The 25,696-nt window shown below is 41.0% G+C and overlaps 2 protein-coding genes across 2 annotated transcripts; one reads left to right on the forward strand and one right to left on the reverse strand.

Annotated features, from left to right (window-relative positions):
* The first annotated feature begins 3,671 nt into the window (after positions 1–3,671).
* Positions 3,672–15,878, forward strand: cyp7b1 (cytochrome P450, family 7, subfamily B, polypeptide 1). Its single transcript, XM_014139999.3, has 6 exons — positions 3,672–3,948; positions 10,033–10,169; positions 10,394–10,993; positions 12,819–13,025; positions 14,088–14,266; positions 14,880–15,878. The coding sequence occupies exons 1-6, from the start codon at positions 3,872–3,874 to the stop codon at positions 15,183–15,185; spliced, it is 1,506 nt and encodes a 501-aa protein (XP_013995474.1). The 5' UTR covers positions 3,672–3,871; the 3' UTR covers positions 15,186–15,878.
* Positions 15,879–16,260: 382 nt separating this feature from the next.
* Positions 16,261–17,417, reverse strand: LOC106569046 (class E basic helix-loop-helix protein 22). The gene has a single exon (XM_014140000.3). The coding sequence runs from the start codon at positions 17,313–17,315 to the stop codon at positions 16,611–16,613; it is 705 nt and encodes a 234-aa protein (XP_013995475.1). The 5' UTR covers positions 17,316–17,417; the 3' UTR covers positions 16,261–16,610.
* Between the last annotated feature and the right edge of the window lie 8,279 nt (positions 17,418–25,696).

Consider the following 25,696-nt stretch of genomic DNA (forward strand, 5'->3'; position numbering starts at 1 on the left):
CTATGACCCCAGGAACACCATCCCCACCATCAAACATGGAGGTGGATACATTATGCTTTGGGGGTGTTTTTCTGCTAAGGGGACAGGACAACGTCACCGCATCAAAGGGACGATGGACGGGGGAAATACTTATTTCCCTCATTAAAATGCAAATCAATTTATAACATTTTTGACATGCGTTTTTCTGGATTTTTTTGTTGTTATTCCGTCTCTCACTGTTCAAATAAACCTACCATTAAAATGATAGACTGATCATTTCTTTGTCAGTGGGCAAACGTACAAAATCAGCAGGGGATCAAATACTTTCTTCCCTCACTGTATATAATATCTGTGAGGAGAAAAATCCTTTGTAATGGTTATGCCTAAATATGTAAGTTCTTCTTTTACTGGAATACCATAATATGAAGGTGTCACACAATCTCTGACAGCCATGAGTTCACATTTATTAATGTAATGATATAGACCAGATGCTTTGCAAAAGGCTTGTATCACATTTATCGATATGGGAATTTGGTTAGCATCTTTCAGAAAAAGTGTAGTATCGTCAGCCAGCTGACTTATACTTTCTTTACCAGCTATGGAAATACCTTGTACAGGACTATTATTTAAAGAATTTGTAAGAAGTTGGGTGATTAATAAAAACAGGTACGGAGAGATAGGACAACCTTGCCTAATTCCTCTCTTTAACTCAAATCTAGGTGAGGTGCCATATTTCAATTTGATAGAGCTGTTACCATTTGTATAGAGAGTCTTAATAGCCTTACAGAAAAAATCCCCAAAGCCAAGTCTCTCAAGGGAGTGGAAGAGGAACTGATGCTCTACTGTGTCAAATGCTTTATAAAAATCTAAAAATAATATGAAGCTATCCTCGGTTATTAGGTCTGAGTAGTCAAGTATGTCTAATACTAGTCTGATATTGTTAGAAATATGTCTGTTCCTCATAAAGCCAGACTGGTTTGTCAATGATTGCATCCAGGACTTCTTTAATTATTTTTGCAAGTAGTAAGGCTAATATCTTATAGTCATTATTAAGAAGACAAATTGGACGCCAGTTATCGATGAGCAGCACTTCTTTTTCAGGCGTAGGTATCAGTGTTATTAACACCTGACTCATTTTAGGAGGGAGAACATTGTTTTTAATACTCTCTAAAAATACTTCAAATTCTATGTGAGCCTTGACAGACTGGGACATACTCTTTTCACACCACTTCGATACAGCTACGTCCGGAAGTGATTTTCGTAGCAGATTTGGAGAGCATTTTCGCTAACCCTAATAACACCATACCCAAAACGGCCGTGCGCATGCACGCTCGTGCGCACATTGATTTTGTCCCCCAACACCAAACTCGATCATGACACGCAGGTTGAAATATCAAAACAAACTCTGAACCAATTATATTAATTTGGGGATAGGTCGAAAAGCATTAAACATTTATGGCAATTTAGCTAGCTTGCTTGCAGTTGCTAGCTAATTTGTCCTGGGATATAAACGTTGAGTTGTTATTTTACCTGAAATGCACAAGGTCCTCTACTCGACAATTAATCCACACATAAAACGGTCAACCAAATCGTTTCTAGTCATCTCTCCTCCTTCCAGGCTTTTTCTTCTTTGGACTTTATATGGTGAATGGCATCTAACTTTCATAGTTACCATGACAACTGACCGAACTCAATTCATCTTTCAATCACCCACGTGGGTATAACCAATGAGGAGATGGCATGTGGGTATCTGCTTCTATAAACCAATGAGGAGATGGGAGAGGCAGGACTTGCACCGCATTCAGCATCACAAATAGAACTGACTTCTATTTTAGCGCTTGGCAACGCAGACGCTTGTTGGCACGACGCGAGTGGTGTGGTCAGCATGTTAACTCTTTTCCTAACCTTAACCTAATTCTCCTAACCTGCCCCGATAAAGTAACTTTGTCATAGCAGTATTGAAGTTGTGTGAAAAGAGTGTTTTTCTTGACGGATTCTTGCCGTTTCACTGGCAATGAGAATTTGTCCACAAGACGAGAGATTACTACTCACTAACAACATGAACAGTGTTTGAATGTGTTCTGATTTGTCATGTTGTTTGCCAGGACATGTTCCCTGCTATTCTTGTATTAACTTAATCTACTGTACAAATGGCAAACAGAGAGAGATGTAAATTGAATCTGCACAATTTTTTATGTTTGTACAGGACTATTATTGAAGAATTTATATTAAGAGAGATGAGATCACTACAAATTGTAATGAGGAGAAATGTATTCTTATAAGAAATACCCCATCAACACCCCTCCTCACCACCCTCAGCACAGAGGACACTTTCCTGGAAACTGGAAACAGCATGATAAGAGGGACACAAAGTGCAGAGCCCTAGTCAAAAGTAGTGAACTACAAAGGGAATAGAGTGCCATTTGGGATACAGGCAATGTTAACTCTAATAAGACTATCTAAATGCACATGGTCTGAAATCGATGCTCTTCATTATAATGCTAATAGACAATTTGTTTTCAATACATTTCCTGGATTTCCAGAATTAGGAGGGAATAAACTGGAAATCCTGAATCTTTCAACCATGATTTCTTGGAAACCAGTGAATTTCTTTATTGCAACCTATTTGCAACCTTAATCTGAATTATATTAATCATATGAGGTGTGCTGATGACATACTTCCTGCTCTGATTATTTACAGTAGTTAGTAGGCCATATTAGTAGGCCTAATATTCTCTATCTAGGTGTTTGTTTGAGACAATGGAGAACAGGCTCTTTTGATATGTGTACATTTCTGGCACTGAAAGCATTCTTTCTCAGGTTTTCAAGGACGTTTGTCTCGACATGGTGTTACAGAGAAGCATTTCAGGAAGGTGTGGACTTTGTTCAAATCAACAGTATACGCCCCTACAGTTTACCATGGCCTTTAGTCAGTTGGAGGTTCATTCTGTTAGTTGTCTTGGAAAATGCCTCTGTCTCTGTCCTATGAATTCCACTATGACTTCCACTATTCATCAATACACTGATCCTTTCCAGCAAACACTTCTCTGTTTGTATTAGCCACAAAATGCATTAATCATTCATTGAACTGTATGATGTTGACATCACTTCTGTATTCTCTGTAATTCTTTCTTCATAGAGAAATGGATATTGCAATTTTACATGCAGCACAACACAACCTACTTAGACATCAATGATAAGATACTGCACAGTATGTGGTGAATCCATGGTATTTGTTGAAGGGTTGAAGCCTGTATAATCTCTTGCGGACAGATCTGACCAAACTAGGCAACATTTTAGTTCTGGGTTAATCGAGAGTAAAGCCTATATAAAGTTAAGATACATCTGAGTCAAACGGAAGGGACATTTTCATCAGATAGCAAGCCTCCATTAACTGTGCATTGATTGGTGACATTTCTATTATGGCTCATTTTTTTAATTTGTTTACATTAGTAGGCAAGGCAGGTAGGCTAAGCCACAATTATTTAGACATTGTTTGAGCACATGCAGCAACAAGATAAGGGTGTGCGTGCGTGGAATGTACGCTATCAATTAGAGACTGCAAAAAACTATCCATCTGGAACATGTCTTGAACTGCGCTTTGAATGTCACGTTTCATTTATTTTCTCACACTGTTGCTCAACAGCATTGCTTCATTACTCAATTCTTTGAACTACTGTACTTCCTGTAATAAAAGCCACATCGTCCGGCATAACACAGGTCTGGTTAGAATTAGATAGTAGTCATGTCAGAAACAGCGCGCCCACGTGACCAAACCCGAACTGTGGCAATATGAAGGAGAGCAGTTGACTTCGACTATCGATTACAACTATTGATTTACAACTTTCCGAAGTTTTCCCTGTTGTGGAACGTCTTATAATCTCCCAAGGAAATGTTAGAGTTTGTTTTACCTTTGTTGTTTGGCTTTTTGGCACTCTACTTAATCAGCGTGCGGTTCAGCAGAACAAGGCAAGTGGTGAATGAATTCCGAGTTTATTTGAAGAGTTTGTGGTGTTCACTGTTTAGGAATCTAACTTTCGCCTAAACACTACATAAAATATTTGCATAGCGTTCATGCAGGAGATTATTTTCACAAAGGTTATCAAACTGTTGTGTAAGAACATGAAGAAGATTGCCTCAATTAAATAGATAAGACTGTCTGTTGTACAGCTTATCCTAGATGGTTATGTTTCTTGAGTGAGCTTCTTGTTGCTTCATTTGAGTTTTAGCGACATTGTTACAACTTTTTTTTTTAAATATATAACTAGTGTAACTATAGCCAACAATTTATAACCTGCAACTTCATGTGAAAAGTTGTGACAATGTTGGAACAATGTCGCAACCATAAATGTGACGTGTACAAATTTGCTGAAATGAAATGCGTTATTTTAGGAATTATACAATCTGCATTGGCCAACGGCCAGATAGGTGAGAAATGTTTTCCCAATTAGACTGAAAAGTTACATAGGCTACACTGTCATTGTTAAAAATACTATGTATGCCACTGAGTGTAGCTATATCCAAACAAACAGTCCTTTACCTTTTCTTCAGTGTTGTTTGCTCTATGAACATAGTTTTCATAATCTTAAATACCTTTATTACTTCCCCTTGAAAAGATAGTAGGTTGCAGTTAATGAATGTCTTGTTAAGTTCCATTTGCTGCTGTTACTGCGAGTTCATTGGACTGCAAACCCAGGGTTCGTCCCAAATGGCACCCTAGCCACTATAGTGCACTACTTTTTACCAGAGCCCTGTCAAAAGTATTGCACTATAAACGGAATAGGGTGCCATTTAGGACTGCAAACCTACTGTGTTCTCTGTGAGAAATAGGTCAGCCACAGACACAGTCTCTAAAGGAATTTCCTTCAACATTGTTTGCAATGGCTGGTCAACTCCCAGAGGGGCAGTCACTGAGGATCAGACCTGGTGGGTTCAAATACTATTTGAAATCTTTTGAATTCTTTGAGCATTTGCTTTAGAGTCTAGACTGCCTGTAGTGCCAGATGGTGGGTTTACAGTTTTGGGACTATTCTATTGGTTAAATTGTGCCAGACAAGCTCAATCAAGCTCAGATAAAGTATTTAAAATGATTTCAAATAGTATTTGAACCCAGGTCTGCTGAGTATAGTCATCATCCCCAGTGTTCCCCACCACCCTCTTCTTATCTATGCAAAAGGGAAGTACCTTGCTGTTGATGATCTTGAGTAAGAGAAACATGTTATGGATTGCATTTTGTTGCCCCTGCAAGCTGATTGCAACATTACTTAATGATGGGTTGCAACTTCCTAGCAAATAGGGCCTCAACAGTAAAGGTAAATGGGATTCCATATTCTACATACAGTATCATCCTATTTTGTTTAATGTGAAGTATAACAAATGACAGGTCTAATTGATAAACACTCATTGCTGCAGTGTGGGCATCTGTTGTTATATTGTTACTGACGCATGGGGCCCTTATTCTGATGCTGTCCTCTCCAAATGTGCTCACTGCTGGCAGACACTATCAGCCTCCCTGATTGCTTCTGACAAGTGGCTGGCAGGCAGACAGGCAGGCAGGCGGCAGTGTGGACTAGGTGGGGGCACAAGCACAACAACAACAAGCAAGCCTGGCCTGAGACTTGTCAGTTTGAGGCCTCACAAATAGCAGATAGTCTCTCATGACCAGCTCTCTCCACACACTAGCAGGAGAAATGGAATATTATCCCTTGGATGGATAGGCACACACATGAGTTAGTTTAGCACTGACATTGCACAGATTAGTATTGTTTTGTTGATTCTCATGCATTATTTTGTGACACAGGACACTGTGCTCCGTGCTGCACCACGTCAGCTCTAGATACAGTATTTTCCTGCATAATACCTTATTTGTTTTGTGTTTCCAAAAACAAGTACAGGAAAGGAATGATGTTGAAATCTATGGTAACAGTTAGCCTATGTATTTGTTTTCAATGACACAATACTTTGTAGTATACTGCACCTTACAATGCTGCCTCTATTTTATCAGTATAATGACCCACTGACATTGTGTGTCTATAGGGCAAATATTGGAGAAGATGACGGGTAACATTGTGCCCCCAACTCAGCTACTGTATGCTAATAGTCTTGTGTACACACCCTGTGGCTATAGACTATATAAGTACATGTCTCGCCAGCTCAACCTCGAACTGGTCAAATAAACCCTGATCGGTAAACATATCCTTAAGCTTCAAAAATCATTGAACAAATATTTGATAATAGCTTTCTGAATCTGCTCAGTTTGTATTACAGTTTTCTGTCCACTACTGCAAGATCATCCACAATAAAGGAGAGAGGGTGTTCTTTGCTTAGCGTTAAGGGTGTTCAGTGTTTTTCTGTAATGTAATGTAATGCACATACACACACTCACAGCCAACACTGCTGTCCCATGTTGTAAAGGCATTGAACCACTGGTCACTTCCCATTTCACACTGTGTATTGTTGTGGAAATTCAGTACTGAGAGAGACTTGGTCATTTCTTCAAACAATCATCTTTATTTAATATCGATTCATTATTGCAATAATGAAACTGTTGACCCCACACTCTGAAGTGTGTTGCCGAGTGCTTAACATAAGGAAAAAGCAGACGTTATATAGGACCTAAACATGCCTAGTCAGACTGGTTCCAACTCCCATAAGCAACCATGGTTATCTACACAGGATGGTGTTTTACCCATAACCCGGCTTCGTTTGTCTATGGAATGCCAGCTTTTAGGTTTTTATCAATCAAGTCATTGTCAGCTCATGCTATCTCTAGCAAAACCCATTTTCCTTGACCCTACGTCCAGACTAACTGCAGGAAGCTAGAGTGGAAACCATCTCTTTAACAGTTGCAAGCCCAAGCTTCAAAAGACTCCTCCCAGTTAACTCAGAAAAGGAGCGAGAGAGTCCTAAGAACCTTATTCTATTTCATAAAACAACCATTTGGTGCCCTTTCCCACCTGGACAAAAGGAACACCTATGTGAGAATGCTATTCATTGACTACAGCTCAGCATTCAACACCATAGTGCCCTCAAAGCTCATCAATAAGCTAAGGACCCTGGGACTAAATACCTCCCTCTGCAACTGGATCCTGGACTGATCCTGATGGGCTGCCCCCAGGTGGTAAGGGTAGGTAACAACACATCCGCCACGCTGATCCTCAACACAGGGCCCCTCATAATTGTGGACTACAGAAAAAGGAGGACCGAGCACGCCCCCATTCTCATCGACGGGGCTGTAGTGGAGCAGGTTGAGAGCTTCAAGTTCCTTGGTGTCCACATCACCAACAAACTAACATGGTCCAAGCAAGAGGGCATGGCAAAATCTATTCCCCCTCAGGAGACTGGAAATATTTGGCTTGGGTCCTCAGATCCTCAAAAGGTTCTACAGCTGCACCATCGAGAGCATCCTGACTGGTTGCATCACTGCCTGGTACGGCAACTGCTCGGTCTCTGACCGCAAGGCACTACATCACTGGGGCCAAGCTTCCTGCCATCCAGGATCTCTATACCAGGCGGTGTCAGAGGAAGGCCCTAAAAATTGTCAATGACTCCAGCCACCCTAGTCACAGACTGTTATCTCTGCTACTGCACGGCAAGCGGTACTGGAGCGCCAAGTCTAGGTCCAAGAGGCTTCTAAACTGCTTCGACCCCCAAGCCACAAGACTCCTGAACATCTAATCAAATGGCTACCCAGACTATTTGCACCCCCCCCCCCCCCCTATTTTACGCGCTGCTAATCTCTGTTATTATCTATGCATAGTCACTTTAATAACTCTATCTACATGTACATATTACTTCAATTACATTGACTAACCGGTGCCCCCGCACATTGACTCTGTAACGGTACCCTCTGTATATAGTCTCGCTATTGTTATTTTGTTGCTCTTTAACTACTTGTTACTTTTATTTCTTATTCTTATTTTTTAAACTGCATTGTTGGTTAGGGGCTTGTAAGTAAGCATTTCGCTGTAAGGTCTACTGCTGTTGTATTCGGCATATGTGACTAATACAATTTAATTGAATAAATATAACATTATTTTGTAATCCTGCTACCACAGTATTTAAATACTTGTCACGTCCTGACCAGTAAAGGTGTCATTTTGTTATTGTAGTTGGTCAGGACGTGGCAGGGGTCTGTTTGTTTTGTGTGGTGTTTTTTTTGTTGGTTAGTTCTATGTTATGTATGATTTTCTAGTATTTCTATGTGGTATTGTTTGGGATTGGTCTCTAATTGGAGGCAGCTGTATCTCGTTGCCTCTGATTAGAGGCCATATTTAGTAGGGGTTTTTGTCTTGTGTTTTGTGGGTGGTTGTCTCCATGTATAGTTAGGTTACCTTACAGGACTGTCGTTCGTTTTCTTGTTTTGTTTCAGTGTTCATGTTTTAAATAAAAGTATAAGTATGGACACTTACCACGCTGCGTATTGGTCCGATATTTCTTCCTCCTCAGAAGACGAAACTTATGACAATACTCTATCCCTGACATAGCTTATTGTAATATATATACTACTGTACATTGTATTTTAGTTACACTGTTTATTCACACTTCATATTTATTTATATACTGGATTCTTGACATAGCTCAAACTAATATATGTACTGCTGTACATGTCATTCTTAGTTCATCTTGTGTAAATTCCCCCGGTGTACATATGTATAGATTGCATTTTGATACTGCGAGAGTGCTATTGGGGTTGTTAATTGGATTTGTCCGCCGTTCTTGTTTTCTTGCCATTTTTTCGGTGTATTTTTTTTTGTACATTTGACATTTGACTGCATTGTTAGGAGCTAGTAACATAAACATTGCCCTGCTCCGCTATAACACCTGCTAACTGTATGTGACCAATAAACTTTGATTTGATGTGTTCTGAAGGACCTGTGTGTGTGTGTGTGTGTGTGTGTTAAGGGCCCAGTGTGTGTGTGGCTGTCCTGTTGACAGGGTCAAAACTGCCCCTGTCTTTCTTTAAGCTAATGCATGCATGATTTTTACTGCACACCCGTGCATGCACATACATGCACATGCTCACAGACACATGCTCACAGACACACACCCTCACATACATGGATTAGAAGGTAATATTTAATTTGATCTATAGGACAGACAGTGCGAGAACAGAGCAGTGTTAGATGTACAGTGTTACATTTCCCTGGGAAAATAACCAGCCTACTCTTCCTGTAATCACTAAGCGATTATATTGCTATGCAGGACTCCCATGTTGCCTTCTTTGTAATTGTCTTCCATCTGTATTCACTTAAGGGTTAGGGTTGCAAAATTCTGGGAACTTTAAAAAAAAATCGCTGGTATTCCTGAAATCCCAGTTGGAGGTTTCCTGGAATCAGGGGGGAATAAGCAGGAAATCTGGCATCATCCAACCAGGATTTCTGGAAAACCACAGAATTTGTAATAATTTTGCAACCCTACAGCTATTTATAGCTGTTTGAGTTGGATACAATTTGTATGGGAGTGATTCATGCTCTGTCATCGAATTTTGTCTGAGATGATGCTCTGTGTTATAATCTCAACTCGGCACAGCCAGAAGGGGACTGGCCACCCCTCAGAGCCTGGTTCCTCTCCAGGTTTCTTCCTAGGTTCCTGCCTTTCTAGGGAGTTTTTCCTAGCCACCGTGCTTCTACATCTGCATTGCTTGCTGTTTGTTGTTTTAGGCTGGGTATAGCACTTTGACATTGGCTGATGTATAAAGGGCTTTATAAATTTGTTTGATGGATTGTGTCGTGTCTTTGTGCTCAATTCTTGGTCTTTAAATTCTTCCTTTAAACCTTGCCACCCAGCATCTGCTGTATTTGTCTTTTACACTGTATATGTGTTATTAAAAGAGAATAGATGTTGGGGATAGCTGATACGAGTCCAGCTTGAAGGTTTGTGAGACGCTCAATCACACGGCTACGCCTTGTTTCTGTTACCAGTTCCTTTGTCCATAAGATCTCATTTATATTGTATCTGAATCCGATAGATCAATGCTTTATCTCGTACTTCGCCTGAAAGATTTTAGATGCATATATTTGTTGATGATATGACATGTTATCTCTTTTATAGGAGAGATGGGGAGCCTCCACTTGTAAATGGTTGGATTCCATTCCTTGGGAAGGCTTTGGAGTTTCGAAAGAATGCACATGGATTTCTGGCAGCACATAAGGAGAAACATGGAGATGTATTTACTGTGCTGATTGCTGGTGATTGATACTAATGTTTTATTACACATTTTTAAAATAGTGTAGTTCTAAAAAGAAGCAAATTAATGTTACTGAAATGGTTGACAAAATCTATCTATTCTATTGCGCTTATTACTTATGCTTATTACTTATGGCATAATGCTCTTTTAAAACAGTAAAGCTTTACACAGTTTACGTGTTTCATGTCTATTGAAATACAATCCTGTCCTCGTATTTCCACTCAGGTAAATACATGACGTTTATAATGAACCCGTTGCTGTATCCGTACGTCATCAAACATGGCAAACAGCTGGACTTCCATGAGTTTTCTGACCAAGTGGCCCCCGTGACGTTCGGCTACCCCCCTGTCAGGAGCGGCAAGTTCCCCGGAATGGACGAGCACATCCAGAGGTCCTTCCGCCTTCTGCAGGGCGACAACCTCGATAACCTGACAGAGAGCATGATGGGAAATCTCATGCTTGTGTTCCATAAAGACTACCTGGATGGGGAGAGCGAGTGGAGAACTGAAAGTATGTACCAGTTCTGCAATTCGGTCATGTTTGAGGCTACTTTCCTGACCATGTATGGCAAGCCTGCCCACACAAACAGACACAGCGGAATGGTGACGCTCCGACAGGACTTTGTCAAGTTCGACAACATGTTCCCCCTCCTCATTGCCAGGATCCCCATCTCTTTGCTGGGAGGAACCAAGACCATCCGGGATAAACTCATCAACTACTTCCACCCTCAGAGGATGTCTACATGGTCCAACACGTCTGGGTTCATAAAGGAAAGAGCAGCCCTGTTTGAACAGTATGACTGCATGGGAGACGTAGATAAAGCAGGTATACACAGCCGATATACTGTAGTACCTAGGCTTATTTATATGTTTCTGTGATGTACTTTACCTTACTTCCTACATTTGAATATGTTAATCCATCTCGGTAATATGCCTTGCCACCGTGATATATAGGCCTAAGGCCGAGACAATAAGAAGACATAATGGCAGAACAAATTTAACCACAACTTTGTTCACCTATAATTAGTTTAATACAGTGACAACTAAAAGATGGTAAAAAATGTTTTTAGTCCAATCAACGTAAGCTTAATATGATATGGCTGTCCATGGCACTGATTTCAGATGTGGCTGTCCATGGCACTGATTTCTCTCTCTGTGTGTGTGTATGTATGTGTGTGTGTGTGTTCAGGTATCCCCCTTTCCCTTTCAAGTAGAGAAAACATGTTGACTCACCCTACTGGTAGAAAAACGCCAATGCCATCCTCGTCTTTCATGTTGCCTAAACGGTCTATGACTCTGTCGTACAGTATACGCTCTTAGTTTTTGTCGTACTAGACTACCTGGCTAAAATGCTTGCTCGCTAGCCTAACTTCCTTTCATTGGCAACGATGCGCCAGGCCAGCTTGTTAACATTAAGCTACTATATCTAGCTACATGTTGAACTTCCATCCTCTCAGGCCAGGGGCACAATGTATGAATTTATGGTTGGTTCAGAATCGCCGTTATAATCATTGGCCTGTACGGAGAATTAAGTAAAACCACAAGTCCAAATCCCTATCAAGGGAAGCCAGTTTGGATTTCTCTTCACACCAATCACATCACATCAAAAGCAAAATGTCATTGTCCCTTTCCTTTCCATGGCTAATTTAGGAAAGGGACAATGACATTTTGCTTTTGATGTGATGTGATTGGTGTGAAGAGAAATCCAAACTGGCTTCCCTTGACACTTTTTTTTGGTACACCAGGACCATTCACAGCTGAGCTCACTCAGTTTTCCTCAACGCTGATTTGCTAGAATTGTTTTCTTTTTTTGTCAAAGGAGGCCAAATGCTTGTTGGCTTCCCTTGCATTCAATGCTATGGGCGGCAACAATGTCATACTCTTTTTGACCAGAAAGCATCAGATAGATGGGCTACACATACTGAGACAGAGGGGTGCTGTTTTGATGCTAATTCCAGTGAGATACATTCAGCCTCTTGGGAATTGAAGTAAATTTATGAAACACAGAGAGATGAAAGATGCATTATTTTGTATGTTTCTTTGTTTGTTTTTTTTGTAAATATTTTGGTGAAGCCTGGTGTCCCTTGGCATCCATGAATACATGACACTGGTTAAGCTACACTAAAGCCACCCTTAAGAAACATATATTTTACTTAACTGAAATGACTTTGAAAAAGTAGTTCACTACATCCAAACTTCTTTGTGAAAGATGATCATATGTAAATCTGAAATGTCGTAGACCGCAAATTGCAAGACAGATCACTTTGGGGTCATATGTTAACAGAATGTGTAGTTTAGCCTATTAAACACAAAAAAATATGTTCAAGTAAGAATTAGGCAGGTCTGATTCCCCAAAATAAAGGAAATTATTGCCGACGTACTGATCCTAGCCTAAGTTCATAGGATTTCACCCCGATCATGAAAATGTCTCCAGGACGGAAAGATCGTGGCGAAATTGTGTAGTGTATACCCGACATTACCTTTAACTTTACCATATACACTTATACCTACACAGTAATAACTGTAGGAACAATATGGTATTACCATGTAGCTGCATCTCTATACACATACAACATAACATGTGCTACTTTGACTTCAACCAGAACCTCCCAAACCTAACTAATAGACTCTCTTCTCTGTACCTGCCACAGCTCATCATTTTGCCATTCTATGGGCGTCGGTGGGAAACACAGTCCCAGCCACCTTCTGGGCCATGTATTACCTGTTGACACACCCAGAGGCCCTTGCAGTAGTGCGTGAGGAGATCCATTGTGTCCTGAAGGTCTCAGGACTAGAAGCAGACCACAACCAAGACGCCACCTTCACCCGAGAACAGCTGGACAGCCTACTGTATCTTGGTAGGGTTTCATTCTATTCTACTATATCTGGCTTATCATTGTTGCCTACTTTATCTGGGTAGGTTATAATTGTGGTGTATCGTTGTTAGGTCTGTCTGCGTATTGTCCAATTTGTCCTCAGCATTTTATGACTGATAGAATGTATAATTGTATTCCTCTTTGATTTGACTAAGTGGTCTTTCTGGCTCAGCCCCAACTAGCACAGACAGAGTTCAGTTGTCTATGGTAGTGTGTCTTTGAGAGGGCCTTCCAATCCTCTGTATAGCTGACTATACTTACATATATACCCATAGGTCTTCTTATCACACTCCTACTGTATAGTGTCAGGTGTTCTATGTGTGGCTCTGTGTACAATTTAGGGCAAATTGTCCTGTCCCACCCCCCAACAAACCAGTGTCTGTGATTGTAGTAATGAAGCCAGTTCAAAAGGATCCCTCCAGACTCTGTACCTGTCACATTAGATCACACTGCTGCACCCACCATGCTGACTGTAGCCTCATCTCTTCTGACAACTGCATGCTCAGGGACAAATGCCACTAGTCTAGGCTGGCTGTGGCTCTCTCTCTCGCTCTCTCTCTCACACACACACACTACTGACAATTTCATCTCCTCAGGGGAAGACAGTCAAATATCCGTTTCACATCTGTTTGTTCTTATAAGTGATAGGGGGTCGGATGAGTCCTCAGTTAGATTTTGGAATCTTCTCTCTTTTTTGACCTATAGTGTCTTGTCTCGGTTAAGATTGTAATGGTTTTAATGAAACACTGCTAGTCAGGATTCCTTGATGGATACATGTGGAAACAAAGCTATGTATGACTTGGTCACTCAGCTTGTGCTTTAGCCATTTTGCTAGAGCATTTCATATTGCTAACTAATAGCCTTCAAGTCTCCAAGCTTTCTCTTCTGTGTGAGTACATGTATGTAGTGAGTCAGTAGTATTGTGGCCACTCAAGGTAATAAAAAAAAGAACAGATTGGCCAGAATAAAACCGATGGCAATGTTGGTAGCTATAAAACAAAAACCCATGGTGACTAACTGAACCGTTCTGTGTTCTGTTTTCAGAGAGCTCCATAAACGAGAGTCTGAGGCTGTCTTCAGCCTCCATGAACATCCGTGTGGCCCAGGAGGACTTCAGCTTGCGGCTGGAGGGAGAGCGCTCTATCGGAGTGAGGAAAGGAGATATCATCTCCCTGTATCCCCAGAGCATGCACATGGACCCCGAGATCTACGAGAATCCAGAGGTAAAGAAGACCTCAGAAATCTGTGGGCGTTCTAGAAAAGCTGTAGGCTTTCACTGTGTCTAGTCTAGTCTGTTCTGGGAGTTGTGTAATGTTCTACTGTAGTGCCTCCCTCCACCACCCACACCACCTGCTATTTGTGTGTGTGCATGTGTGCGTGCATGTGTGTGTGTTTGTCCCCAGGTTAGATTAATGAGGAGCATGCATGGACTGTGAGTGATTGAATCCACCCACTGGCCTTCAGAAGGTCACAACATGCATGCTAATGTAATCAGGGTGTGATGGGTGATAATCTTGCCATGATCTGTGACTGAACAAAATGGAATCTTTCCTGGAATATGCAATAAACAGGAAATATTACCCTTTGTTATATCACTCCTTTGGGGTGAAGGAGCTTTAATATATAGGAGGTCGATAATAATAATAGCCTGAGTGCCAGTCTGTGCTATCATGCCAACTCCTTGTCACTCCTTGTCATGCCAAACATGGACTTGGTTTGGCTTGACAATGACATCAATGGAGTTGGCAAGAGCATAAAAAGATCTGGGATCAGGCAAATAATAATAATCCTGAAAATAATGCACTAGAAACATATTATTTATTACCCGTCCAACAGATGTACAAGTTTGACCGATACGTCGAAGACGGAAAGGAAAAGACGGACTTCTTTAAGGATGGCCAGAAGCTGAAGTACTACCGGATGCCATTTGGCTCGGGCTCCACTAAGTGCCCAGGAAGGTACTTTGCTGTGAATGAGATAAAGCAGTTCCTGTCTCTGCTGCTGCTTCATTTTGACATGGAGGTGGTGGAGGGGCAGGAGCCGTGTTCCCTGGACTCTAGCCGTGCTGGCCTGGGTATCCTGCTCCCTGCCACAGACGTCCAGATCCACTACAGACCACGTCAGGCCAGAGAGGAAGAATAGAGGGCTGAGCCCCATGCAGCTCATATGGATTTTTACTATTTTTCTCATGGGGTGCATCCCAAACGGTACCCTATTTATTCCCCACATAGTGCACTATTTTAGACCAGGGCCCATAGGGTCATAAGTACTGCTCTATATTGGGAATAGGGTGCCATTTGAGACGCACCCATGTATTTTACTATTTTCTCATAGACTGATGTTAACTCTATGGTTATTCACACGAGAAGTTATTGACTTGCTAATTTATCAATTTATTATATAGGCAAGCTCCAGCTGTGGGTAAGGCTAGTGAATCTGCTAGCTAGGAACCTTTTGTTGTTTTATTCCATAGGACATAATGAGCCAATAATTAGATATAGTTAGCCGTTTTTGCTGTTAAAAAACGATGACCATATCTTGTATTAAAATAAAATACAAATGTTTATTATTATGCCTTGCTTATATTATTACATAAGCTGTATCCTACAGTACAGTGGCTGTATCCTACAGTACAGTAGCTTTACAGTAACGTGATCATAGCTTTATGTATGGTGGTGTCCCTAAACATTTCTGATGGCATATTTATTCGTATAATGTTTCAATAACTGACCATTTAATGTTATACATTCAAATGTCTTTCCTATTTCAAGACACTAACAGGACACTTACTATTTACTATTCATGAAATCAAATAAATTAAAACCTAACAAACCAGTCCTGCACATGGCTGTAATTGTATTCATACATTTTTACCTAAAAGTGACCTATATTCTTTTAATGGGGTCATTGGAGTCTGCAAGGTTATCAACTATGATCAAAGACTAATTGTTTTGTTTGACAACCTCACTGTGGCTATGACCTTCCGATCCTTGTTTGAGCATGTTGTTTTCCTTGCTACTGAAAAGACCCCATTTATGTTTGTTAGGCTATATGGCTGAGTTTTTACATAGTATTTAGGGGAAATTTAAATAAGCACAATAACAATCTTAAATTGTTGGAAATAAATTGTTGATACATTGTGACTTTCAGATGTTAAGTGTGGTTGTACATACACGATTTAGAATATAATGCAGAAATATAGACCATATCATCTCTATTATATCACCAATACAATTTATTCATCGAACATCATCGACTCAAACTGAATAAAATTAATAAAGGCCTACATAATGGTCAAATAAATAGACTGGACTTGCATTGTAATTTGTTAAAGACAAATTAGCCTCACCATTTTGACCATGTTATGGAGCTGTGATTTCGTTTGGTGTTGCAAAAACAACAGGTATTTCGATACATAATCACCATGAAATATATAACATCATCATATACAGTAAGAATCCATATTTTGGTAATGTGGTTACTTCTCAGTCAGTCACGCTGGTCCCACCAATTCAGTTGTGTGCACGAAACTTGAAGTCCCCTGTTAGTGTCGTCGGCCACAACTGTTCAAGGTTTATGGTTGAAGTGTTTATTAAAGAGATTTGCATTGCTATGGAAAGGGTCTGGAGTCCCAGCAGAGAACGGGTATCCTGTCTGCTGGTCATAGAGCCCTAATCCGGGTGCACCAGATGTATTCGCCGCGGTAACGCCGGGTCCATGGTTAAGATAAGTGACAAGTCTTCTCATCTCTTCAAGTGCTTGCGCTTGCATGAGGATGTAGTTTTTGGCGAGGAGCAAAGTGGCTATTTTGGATAACTTCCGTACGGACGGGCTGTGCGCGTAGGGGATCACCGACCTCAGTTCATCGAGCGCGTCGTTCAGGTCATGCATCCTCCTCCTCTCACGGGCGTTAATGTTCAGCCGCAGCACTTTCTGCTCTTTGTGTTTCTTACCTGCGTCACATTTGGCCATTGATGCCATGAGCCTTTCCTCAGGAAAAAGCACCATGTCACTCCTGCCAATGCCATCGCTGTCATCATCCTGACTCTGCTCCCCGCCACTGCTCTCAGCGGCTGCTGCGGCGGCAGCGGTGTGTTTTAAAAATTCCCCGTACTTTACGCACAACGATTCAGATGGGAAGCCAAGTGTTCCCGCTTGAACTCCGGCCATTGTTCCCGGTTGTGAGTGCTCCTGATCAAAACTCATGGATGATTGTCGATCTCTGGGAGAGGGAGACAGTCTTATGCTAGAGCCCGATCTGAAAGAATCCATCCTTTTGCGCCCAAACGCTGGACCTTTGTGAAGAACTTCTCCTACAGAGTTCTGGTGTGCGCAGTCCTGTTAAGTCAGTGGTCCCACCCCCCACTCTTTCTCGACCACTTGTGATTGCCCTGGATTCTGCGCGCCACTTTTTTGATGTTACACTTGTCCAGTGACGGTTTAATATGATACAGTACATTGCGCCCTCAGACGTTCACCTTCAGGAGATAATAAAACACATTAGGAGAAGCAGGATTATGCTGCAGGCAGTTTTCTACTTGATTAACTCCAGGAAGCAGTGAGAGGCTTATTTTATAGACCAAATGGAGAGACAACAACCCATGTGTAATAGGATACATGGTGATGCCATTGACCATCATTCATGTTAATGTGCACTGTGATGACAGGGATGAAGATAATGATTGCATCCCCTGTCAATCTTTGGTTTCAATCATAACACCGATCATCAGTTGACTTGACTACTGTTTTAAATGCATCTTAAAGTTAACTCATTATGGTATTGGGCATCATAGCACAGGTCTATAGTGGACTGGTCCATAGCAGGCTACTGTGGTCTGGCCTTCTTCCTGATTTTGTTGCAAATCCTCAAATGAATAGATATATGATTTCCTTTTATTTGTCAGATGAGCTCAATTTTGTCCTAACATAAAATATTTTTCTCCAAGGCCCAAAACAACTGAAAATTTGAACTTTCAAATGACATGGAGAAAATAACATTAAAAAAATTGATATTTCATGCTGCTAATCATGCTTCCAAGTAATATTTGGAAGCATGACATATCATTTTTTTTTTTTATGTGATCTTATAATGATATATTATATCAAACTAAATCAACTGGAGAAAGGTAGCATTTAACAAGGAATCCCTCTAGCAGTTAAACTAAACAATTGAATATACAATGAGCTCCTCCCCTACTGCAGAGCCCCACAATTATGAGACTTCTCAGCTACAGTGGATGGAACATAAAGTCTATAACAGTCTATTCTTCCTCTATACAAGAATCATAATGGAACATTGGCTTAGGAATACTTTACTTATCCTGGCTGCATGCTATTTTGGTATGGTATAGTGCTTGTCATTTCTACATTCTCATTCTCTGAACCTTAGCCTATTATGTATTATAAAACCAAAAAATATAAATTTTTCAGATTGCAAAGGTGAAGAGGCTGTTGACCAGCAGAGTGGACATGTTACTGCCCTTGAAGGAGGACTGGTAACACTCAGCTGTAATTACACTACCAGTAGTCCATCTCTTGATCTCTTCTGGTACATCCAGTTAACTAGTAATTCTCCTCAGTATGTCCTGAGAAGAGATCGTTATTCAGAAGGGAGCAATAGTGATGAGTTCAAGAAGAGGTTTGATTCCAGACTGAATTTCACATCTAGCTCTGTCCCCTTGACGATCCAGAGGTTGCAGCTGTCTGACTCTGCTGTGTACTACTGTGCTCTGAGTCCCAATGTGGCAACAAGAGATTCAGACACTGTACAAAACCTCAGGTTAGAGTGTTCAGACAATTTCAAAAGCTGACGATACACAGAAAGAGGAGGAGATAAGGATTTCATAGTCTCATCATGGCCTAGTTACATCAGAGTGGTATTACTCTTCTCCCACTGATCTCACAGTAGCAGACATGGGACCCTGGCTGAGTAATTTACTGATTCTTGCTGCATGTTGTTATGGTATTATAATATTTTTCTTATTCGTTTACTGCCTTTGCTCCCATTCCTTTCTTGTATCAAACATATATTTTTTAGTACAATACTTCTACTATTAATTTTATACTTTTTATCTCCTCAATCATGTTGCTTTATTATTTTCCTCCTAATACAAATGTGTATTACATTATTTTCCAGAATGCAGAGGAGAAGACTCAGTCACTCAGCCACCAGGAGATGTGATTGCTACTGAGGGAGAACAGGTCACACTGGGCTGTCAATTTGATACTCTAGATACAAGTCCATACCTGTTCTGGTACAAGCAGGGAGCTAATGACTTCCCAAAGTATATGCTGAGGAGAGTGACTTTCGGATCAGATAATGTCATTGAATTCCAGAGGAGATTCGATGCCCATCTCAATTTAACTACATTTAAATCAGTCCCCTTGACGATCCAGAGGTTGCAGCTGTCTGACTCTGCTGTGTACTACTGTGCTCTGAGGCCCACTGTGACAACAGGATATACAACCCCCTATTGTGGTAACAACTGTATTTAGAGTAAGTAAAAACACATTTAGCATAAAAGGGGAAATTCTATACCCATTAGAGAATATTATCAATATGGAAACCAAATCATTTGAAAAGGCATTTTTATTCTGGTTATTCATTCACTTCAGAAGATCCGCTGAAAATGAGTTGTGCTGTGTTTCGAGGAGGAGCTAGTATGAGAATGAAAAGGAGACACTCAAAATGACATGAAGGTCTTTCCTCAGTGCATTGTAAGATTGTCATATATATTTATATATATATATATATATATTTTTTTTTTTGTATTTTACCTCCTTTTGCTCTACAATTTCAACCTTGTCTCATCGCTGAAGCTCCCCAACTGCCTCGGGAGGCGACGGTCGAGTCATGCGTCCTCCGAAACATGACCCACCAAACCGTGCTTCTTAACACCCGCCCGCTTAACCCAGAAGCCAGCTGCACCAATGTGTCTGAGGAAACACTGTTCAACTGATGCCCGAAGTCAGCCTGCAGGCGCCCGGCCCTCCAAAAGGAGTCACTAGAGCGCGATGAGCCAAGTAAAGCCCCCCCGGACAAACCCTCCCCAAACCCGGACGGCGCTGGGCCTATTGTGCGCCGCCCTACGGTACTCCTGATCACGGCCGGTTGTGACACAGCCTGGCATCGAACACGGGTCCGTAGTCACACCTCAAGCACTGCGTTCCACTCAGGAGGCCCCACCTTGTTCTTTTTTATTTCTTTTTTATTTTTTACATTTGTGGGTAAGTCAAATTAATTTAACAGTAATGATAATGTGTAGTTACAGTATTTATAATGTGTAATTACTTCCTTACAAACTTGGAAAAACGACACACAAGCTTTGACCGTTAATGTTGACAAAGTGGTCGAACGTGTGGATCTGGAGATCTCCTCTGTTGAAGTGACAGACTCTGCTCTGTACTACTGTACAGGTGGCAGTTATGAAAGTGACATAAAACCAACTTCAGAGACAGAACATGGCATGGAGGGAAACAGTGTTACACTGTCTTGTAACTACTCTGGCTCAGTAGACTACCTTCAATGGTATCGTCAATATCCCAGATCAGCACCACAATTCCTGCTCTAAACTACAGTCTCCTTAATACCCTCTGTATTTATAGCTAAACCTGATGACCCTCGACTGTTTGTTAATCCGAATAAAGAGAGAACCCCTGTGGATCTGGAGGTCTCCTCTGCTGAAGTGACAGACTCTGCTCTGTACTACTGTGCTCTGAGGCCCACAGTGACAGGAAACCCAGAAACCTGACAGCTCATGATAAACTCCTTTAACCTATTGAGGGTAGGGGGCAGTATTTGCACGGCCGGATAAAAAACGTACCCGATTTAATCTGGTTATTACTACTGCCCAGAAACTAGAATATGCATATCATTATTGGCTTTGGATAGAAAACACCCTAAAGTTTCTAAAACTGTTTGAATGGTGTCTGTGAGTATAACATAACTCATATGGCAGGCAAAAACCTGAGAAGATTCTGTACAGGAAGTGCCCTCTCTGACCATTCCTTGGGCTTCTTGACTCTTTTTATTGAAAACTTAGGATCTTTGCTGTAACGTGACACTTCCTACAGCTCCCATAGGCTCTCAGAACCCGGGAAAAAGCTGAATGATGTCGAGGCAGCCCCTGGCTGAAAAACATTAGCGCCTTTGGTAAGTGGTCTATCAGAGGACAATGAGACTGAGGCGCTTGCACGAGGCGACCCCATGTTTTTATTTTCTCTCTCTTTGTACTAAAACACGGTTTCCCGGTCGGAATATTATCGCTTTTTTACGAGAAAAATGGCATAAAAATTGATTTTAAACAGCGGTTGACATGCTTCGAAGTACGGTAATGGAATATTTAGAATTTTTTTGTCACGAAACGCGTCGGGCGCGTCACCCTTCTTTACCCTTTCGGATAGTGTCTTGAACACACAAACAAAACGCCGCTATTTGGATATAACTATGGATTATTTTGAACCAAACCAACATTTGTTATTGAAGTAGAAGTCCTGGGAGTGCATTCTGACGATGAACAGCAAAGGTAATAACATTTTTCTTATAGTAAATCTGACTTTCGTGAGGGCTAAACTTGGTGGGTGTCTAAATAGCTAGCCCTGTGATGCCGGGCTATCTACTCCGAATATTGCAAAATGTGCTTTCACCGAAAAGCTATTTTAAAATCGGACATAGTGTCACGTCCTGGCCAGTATAAGGGTTAATTGATATTGTAGTTTGGTCAGGACGTGGCAGAGGGTATTTGATTCATGTGGTTCAGGGTGGTGTTTTTGTAGTAAGGGCATTTGATTTAGTATTCCGGGGTTTTTGGGCACTGTTTGAGTTTCACGTATTTCTATGTTGATCTAGTATGTCTATGTTTGGTTAATTGGGGTGGACTTCCAATTGAAGGCAGCTGTGTGGTGTTGCCTTTGGTTGGAAGTCCTATATTAGTTGGGTGTGTTTGTCTGTTTAATTGTGGGAGATTGTTCTGTGTTTAGCCGTGTGCCTTACCAGACTGTTATTTTGTCGCAGTGTTTCAGTGTACGTGTTTGTTGTTTTCAGTTTTCCTTCTTTATTTAATAAAGAGGATGAGTACACTTATTTCTGCTCCATTTTGGTCCTCCTTAACCGACGACAGCCGTGACACATAGCGAGTGCATAAAGGAGTTCTGTATCTATAATTCTAAAATAATTGTTATGTTTTTTGTGAACGTTTATCGTGAGTAATTTAGTAAATTCACCGGAAGTTTGCGGGGGTATGCTAGTTCTGAACGTCACATGCTAATGTAAAAAGCTGGTTTTTGATATAAATATGAACTTGATTGAACAAAACATCCATGTATTGTATAACATAATGTCCTAGGATTGTCATCTGATGAAGATCATCAAAGGTTAGTGCTGCATTTAGCTGTGGTTTGGGTTTATGTAACATTATATGCTAGCTTGAAAAATGGGTGTCTGATTATTTCTGGCTGGGTACTCTGCTGACATAATCTAATGTTTTGCTTTCGTTGTAAAGCCTTTTTGAAATCGGACAGTGTGGTTAGATTAACGAGAGTCTTGTCTTTAAAATGGTGTAAAATAGTCATATGTTTGAGAAATTGAAGTAATAGCATTTCTAAGGTATTTGAAAATCGCGCCACGGGATTACACTGGCTGTTGCGTAGGTGGGACGATTTCGTCCCACCTAGCCCAGAGAGGCTAATGCATATTTTAGCGCAGGGGTGGGGTGTCCTACTGTAGGTTCATGAAAATAAATTATCCTTTAAAATACTGTGTTGAACTTTACCCCAGCATATATCCTCAGCTACAATATGATGGTTCTCTACACAGTTATTTTACTTTCTGCTCTGACAGGTTAGTAAATTATTGTATTCCTGTCATTCTTTTGACTAAATTTTGTAGGCTAATGTATAGTTTATCTGTTTTTTTTTTTTGGGGGGGGGGGGGGGATTTTAGAGTAAATAACAAGATCTTTCCTCATTTCAAATACATCTACCTTGTGATTTATCCATCACCTCCTCACATTAGCAGGTGACAGTCTTCAGACCATGCAGCCAAACCAACATGAAGTGTATGGAGAGGAGGGTGGTAATGTTCAGCTATCCTGAAACTACTCCTCAGCATACAGTGTACTGTGGTATAAACAGTATCCAGGATCAGCTCCCCAAGTCCTCCTCTTCATCCTCCATGCCTCTAGGACTGTAGTGAGAGATAAACCTCCCTACCCTCGCCTCCCTGTTAAACTGAACAAAGAGAAGACGTGTGGATCTTGAGATCTCCTCTGCTGAAGTGAGAGACTCTGCTCTGTACCGCTGTGCTGTGATGTCCACAGTGACACTTAACTCATTGACTCAGCACTCTGCAGAATACAGACCTGTCACCTGTCAGTTAGTTATAGATTTACATGCATCTGATTTATTTTGCTTGACCACAGCACCATCAAGTGGAGTGTTCAGTGCATAAATAATTTTTAAACCGCTATTAAATGTACATATAAAATACATTTGTTTCAACATAGTCAGTAGGAGGAGCTAAAGTATAAAACTCAGGATCAGATTATGAATAATGCCACTTTAATAATGTTTACATATCTTGCATTACTCATCTCATATGTATATACTGTATTCTATACTATCTATTGATTTGATTAGATTATGAATCCTCAAGATAAGACGTGATACTACCATGAAGATTATAGCCAGTTGATACTTTTGCTTTTCATCAGCAGCTGGTGCTTATTCTACACATCCTGTCATCTACAATGTTGTTATGTTCACTTTTACTCTTCTTTGACTTGAAAGGTAACTAACTAGATTTTCATTCAAACTGAGTGTGATTATGTTTAGGTGTATTTCTTTTTCAAATCAAAGAATTTAAAGATAATTCACAACATTTTTATCTTTACACTGCATTTGGAATTAATTACATTTTCCATGTGGGTTTAAAGTATTAACATATATGTGTTATAATCATAATCACACAGGTCTCAGTTCTGAACAGGTAATAACACCCTACACTGATATAGAAGTGGCTTCAGAAAGGGACAGAGTTACTCTCTCTTGCAACTACACCATCTAAGTTAAAACTTTTCTATGGTATCGACAGACAATTACGGACTACAAAAATAAAACCAGCCATGTCACGGACACCGATGTCTTGCTTCCAGACAAACTAAACACCTTCTTTGCCCGCTTTGAGGATAGTACAGTGCCAACAATGCGGCCCGCTACCAAGGACTGTGGGCTCTCCTTCTCTGTTGCCGACGTGAGTAAGACATTAAACGTGTTAATCCTCGCAAGGCTGCCGGCCCGACGGCATCCCTAGCCACGTCCTCAGAGCATGCGCAAACCAGCTGGCTGGTGTGTTTACGGACATATTCAATCTCTCCCTATCCCAGGCTGCTCTCCCCACATGCTTCAAGATGGCCACCATTGTTCCTGTACCCAAGAAGGCAAAGGTAACTGAACTAAATGACTATCGCCCCATTGCACTCACTTCTGTCATCATGAAGTGCTTTGAGAGGCTAGTCAAGAATCATATCACCTCCACCTTACCTGTCACCCTAGACCCACTTCAATTTGCTTACCACCCCAATAGATCCACAGACGATGCCATCGCCATAACACTGCACTCTGCCCTGGACAATAGGAATACCTATGTAAGAATGCTGTTCATTGACTATAGCATTCAGCATTCAACACCATAGTACCCTCCAAGCTCATCATTAAGCTAGAGGCCCTGGGTCTCAACCCCACCCTGTGCAATTGGGTCCTGGACTTCCTGACGGGCTGGCCCCAGGTGGTGAATGTAGGAAACAACATCTCTACTTTGCTGATCCTCAACAATGGGGCCCCACAAGGGTGCGTGTTCAGTCCCTTCCTGTGCTCCCTGTTCACCCATGACTGCGTGGCCATGCACGCCTCCAACTCAATCATTTTATTTTTATTTATTTTTATTTCACCTTTATTTAACCAGGTAGGCAAGTTGAGAACAAGTTCTCATTTACAATTGCGACCTGGCCAAGATAAAGCAAAGCAGTTCGACAACATACAAAAACACAGAGTTACACATGGAGTAAAACAACATACAATCAATCATGCAGTAGAAAAAAAATAAAAATAAGATTATATACAATGTGAGCAAATGATGTGAGATAAGGGAGGTAAAGGCAAAAAAAATGCCATGTTGGCAAAGTAAATAAAGTATAGCAAGAAAAACACTGGAATGGTAGATTTGTAGTTTGAAGAAAGTTCAGAGATAAAATATAAATAATATGGTGCAAAGGAGCAAAATAAATAAAATAAATAAATACAGTAAGGGAAGAGGTAGTAGTTTGGGCTAAATTATAGATGGGCTATGTACAGGTGCAGTGATCTGTGAGCTGCTCTGACAGCTGGTGCTTAAAGCTAGTGAGGGAGATAAGTGTTTCCAGTTTCAGAGATTTTTGTAGTTCGTTCCAGTCATTGGCAGCAGAGAACTGGAAGGAGAGACGACCAAAGGAGGAGTTGGCTTTAGGGGTGACCAGAGATATATATACCTGCTGGAGCGCGTGCTACAGGTGGGTGCTGCTATGGTGACCAGTGAGCGGAGATAAGGGGGGACTTTACCTAGCAGGGTCTTGTAGATGACCTGGAGCCAATGTGTTTGGCGACGATTATGAAGCGAAGGC

Source organism: Salmo salar, chromosome 14 (genome assembly GCF_965601325.2).
Source record: "Salmo salar chromosome 14, fSalSal1, whole genome shotgun sequence".
In the NCBI taxonomy this organism is placed as follows: domain Eukaryota; kingdom Metazoa; phylum Chordata; class Actinopteri; order Salmoniformes; family Salmonidae; genus Salmo; species Salmo salar.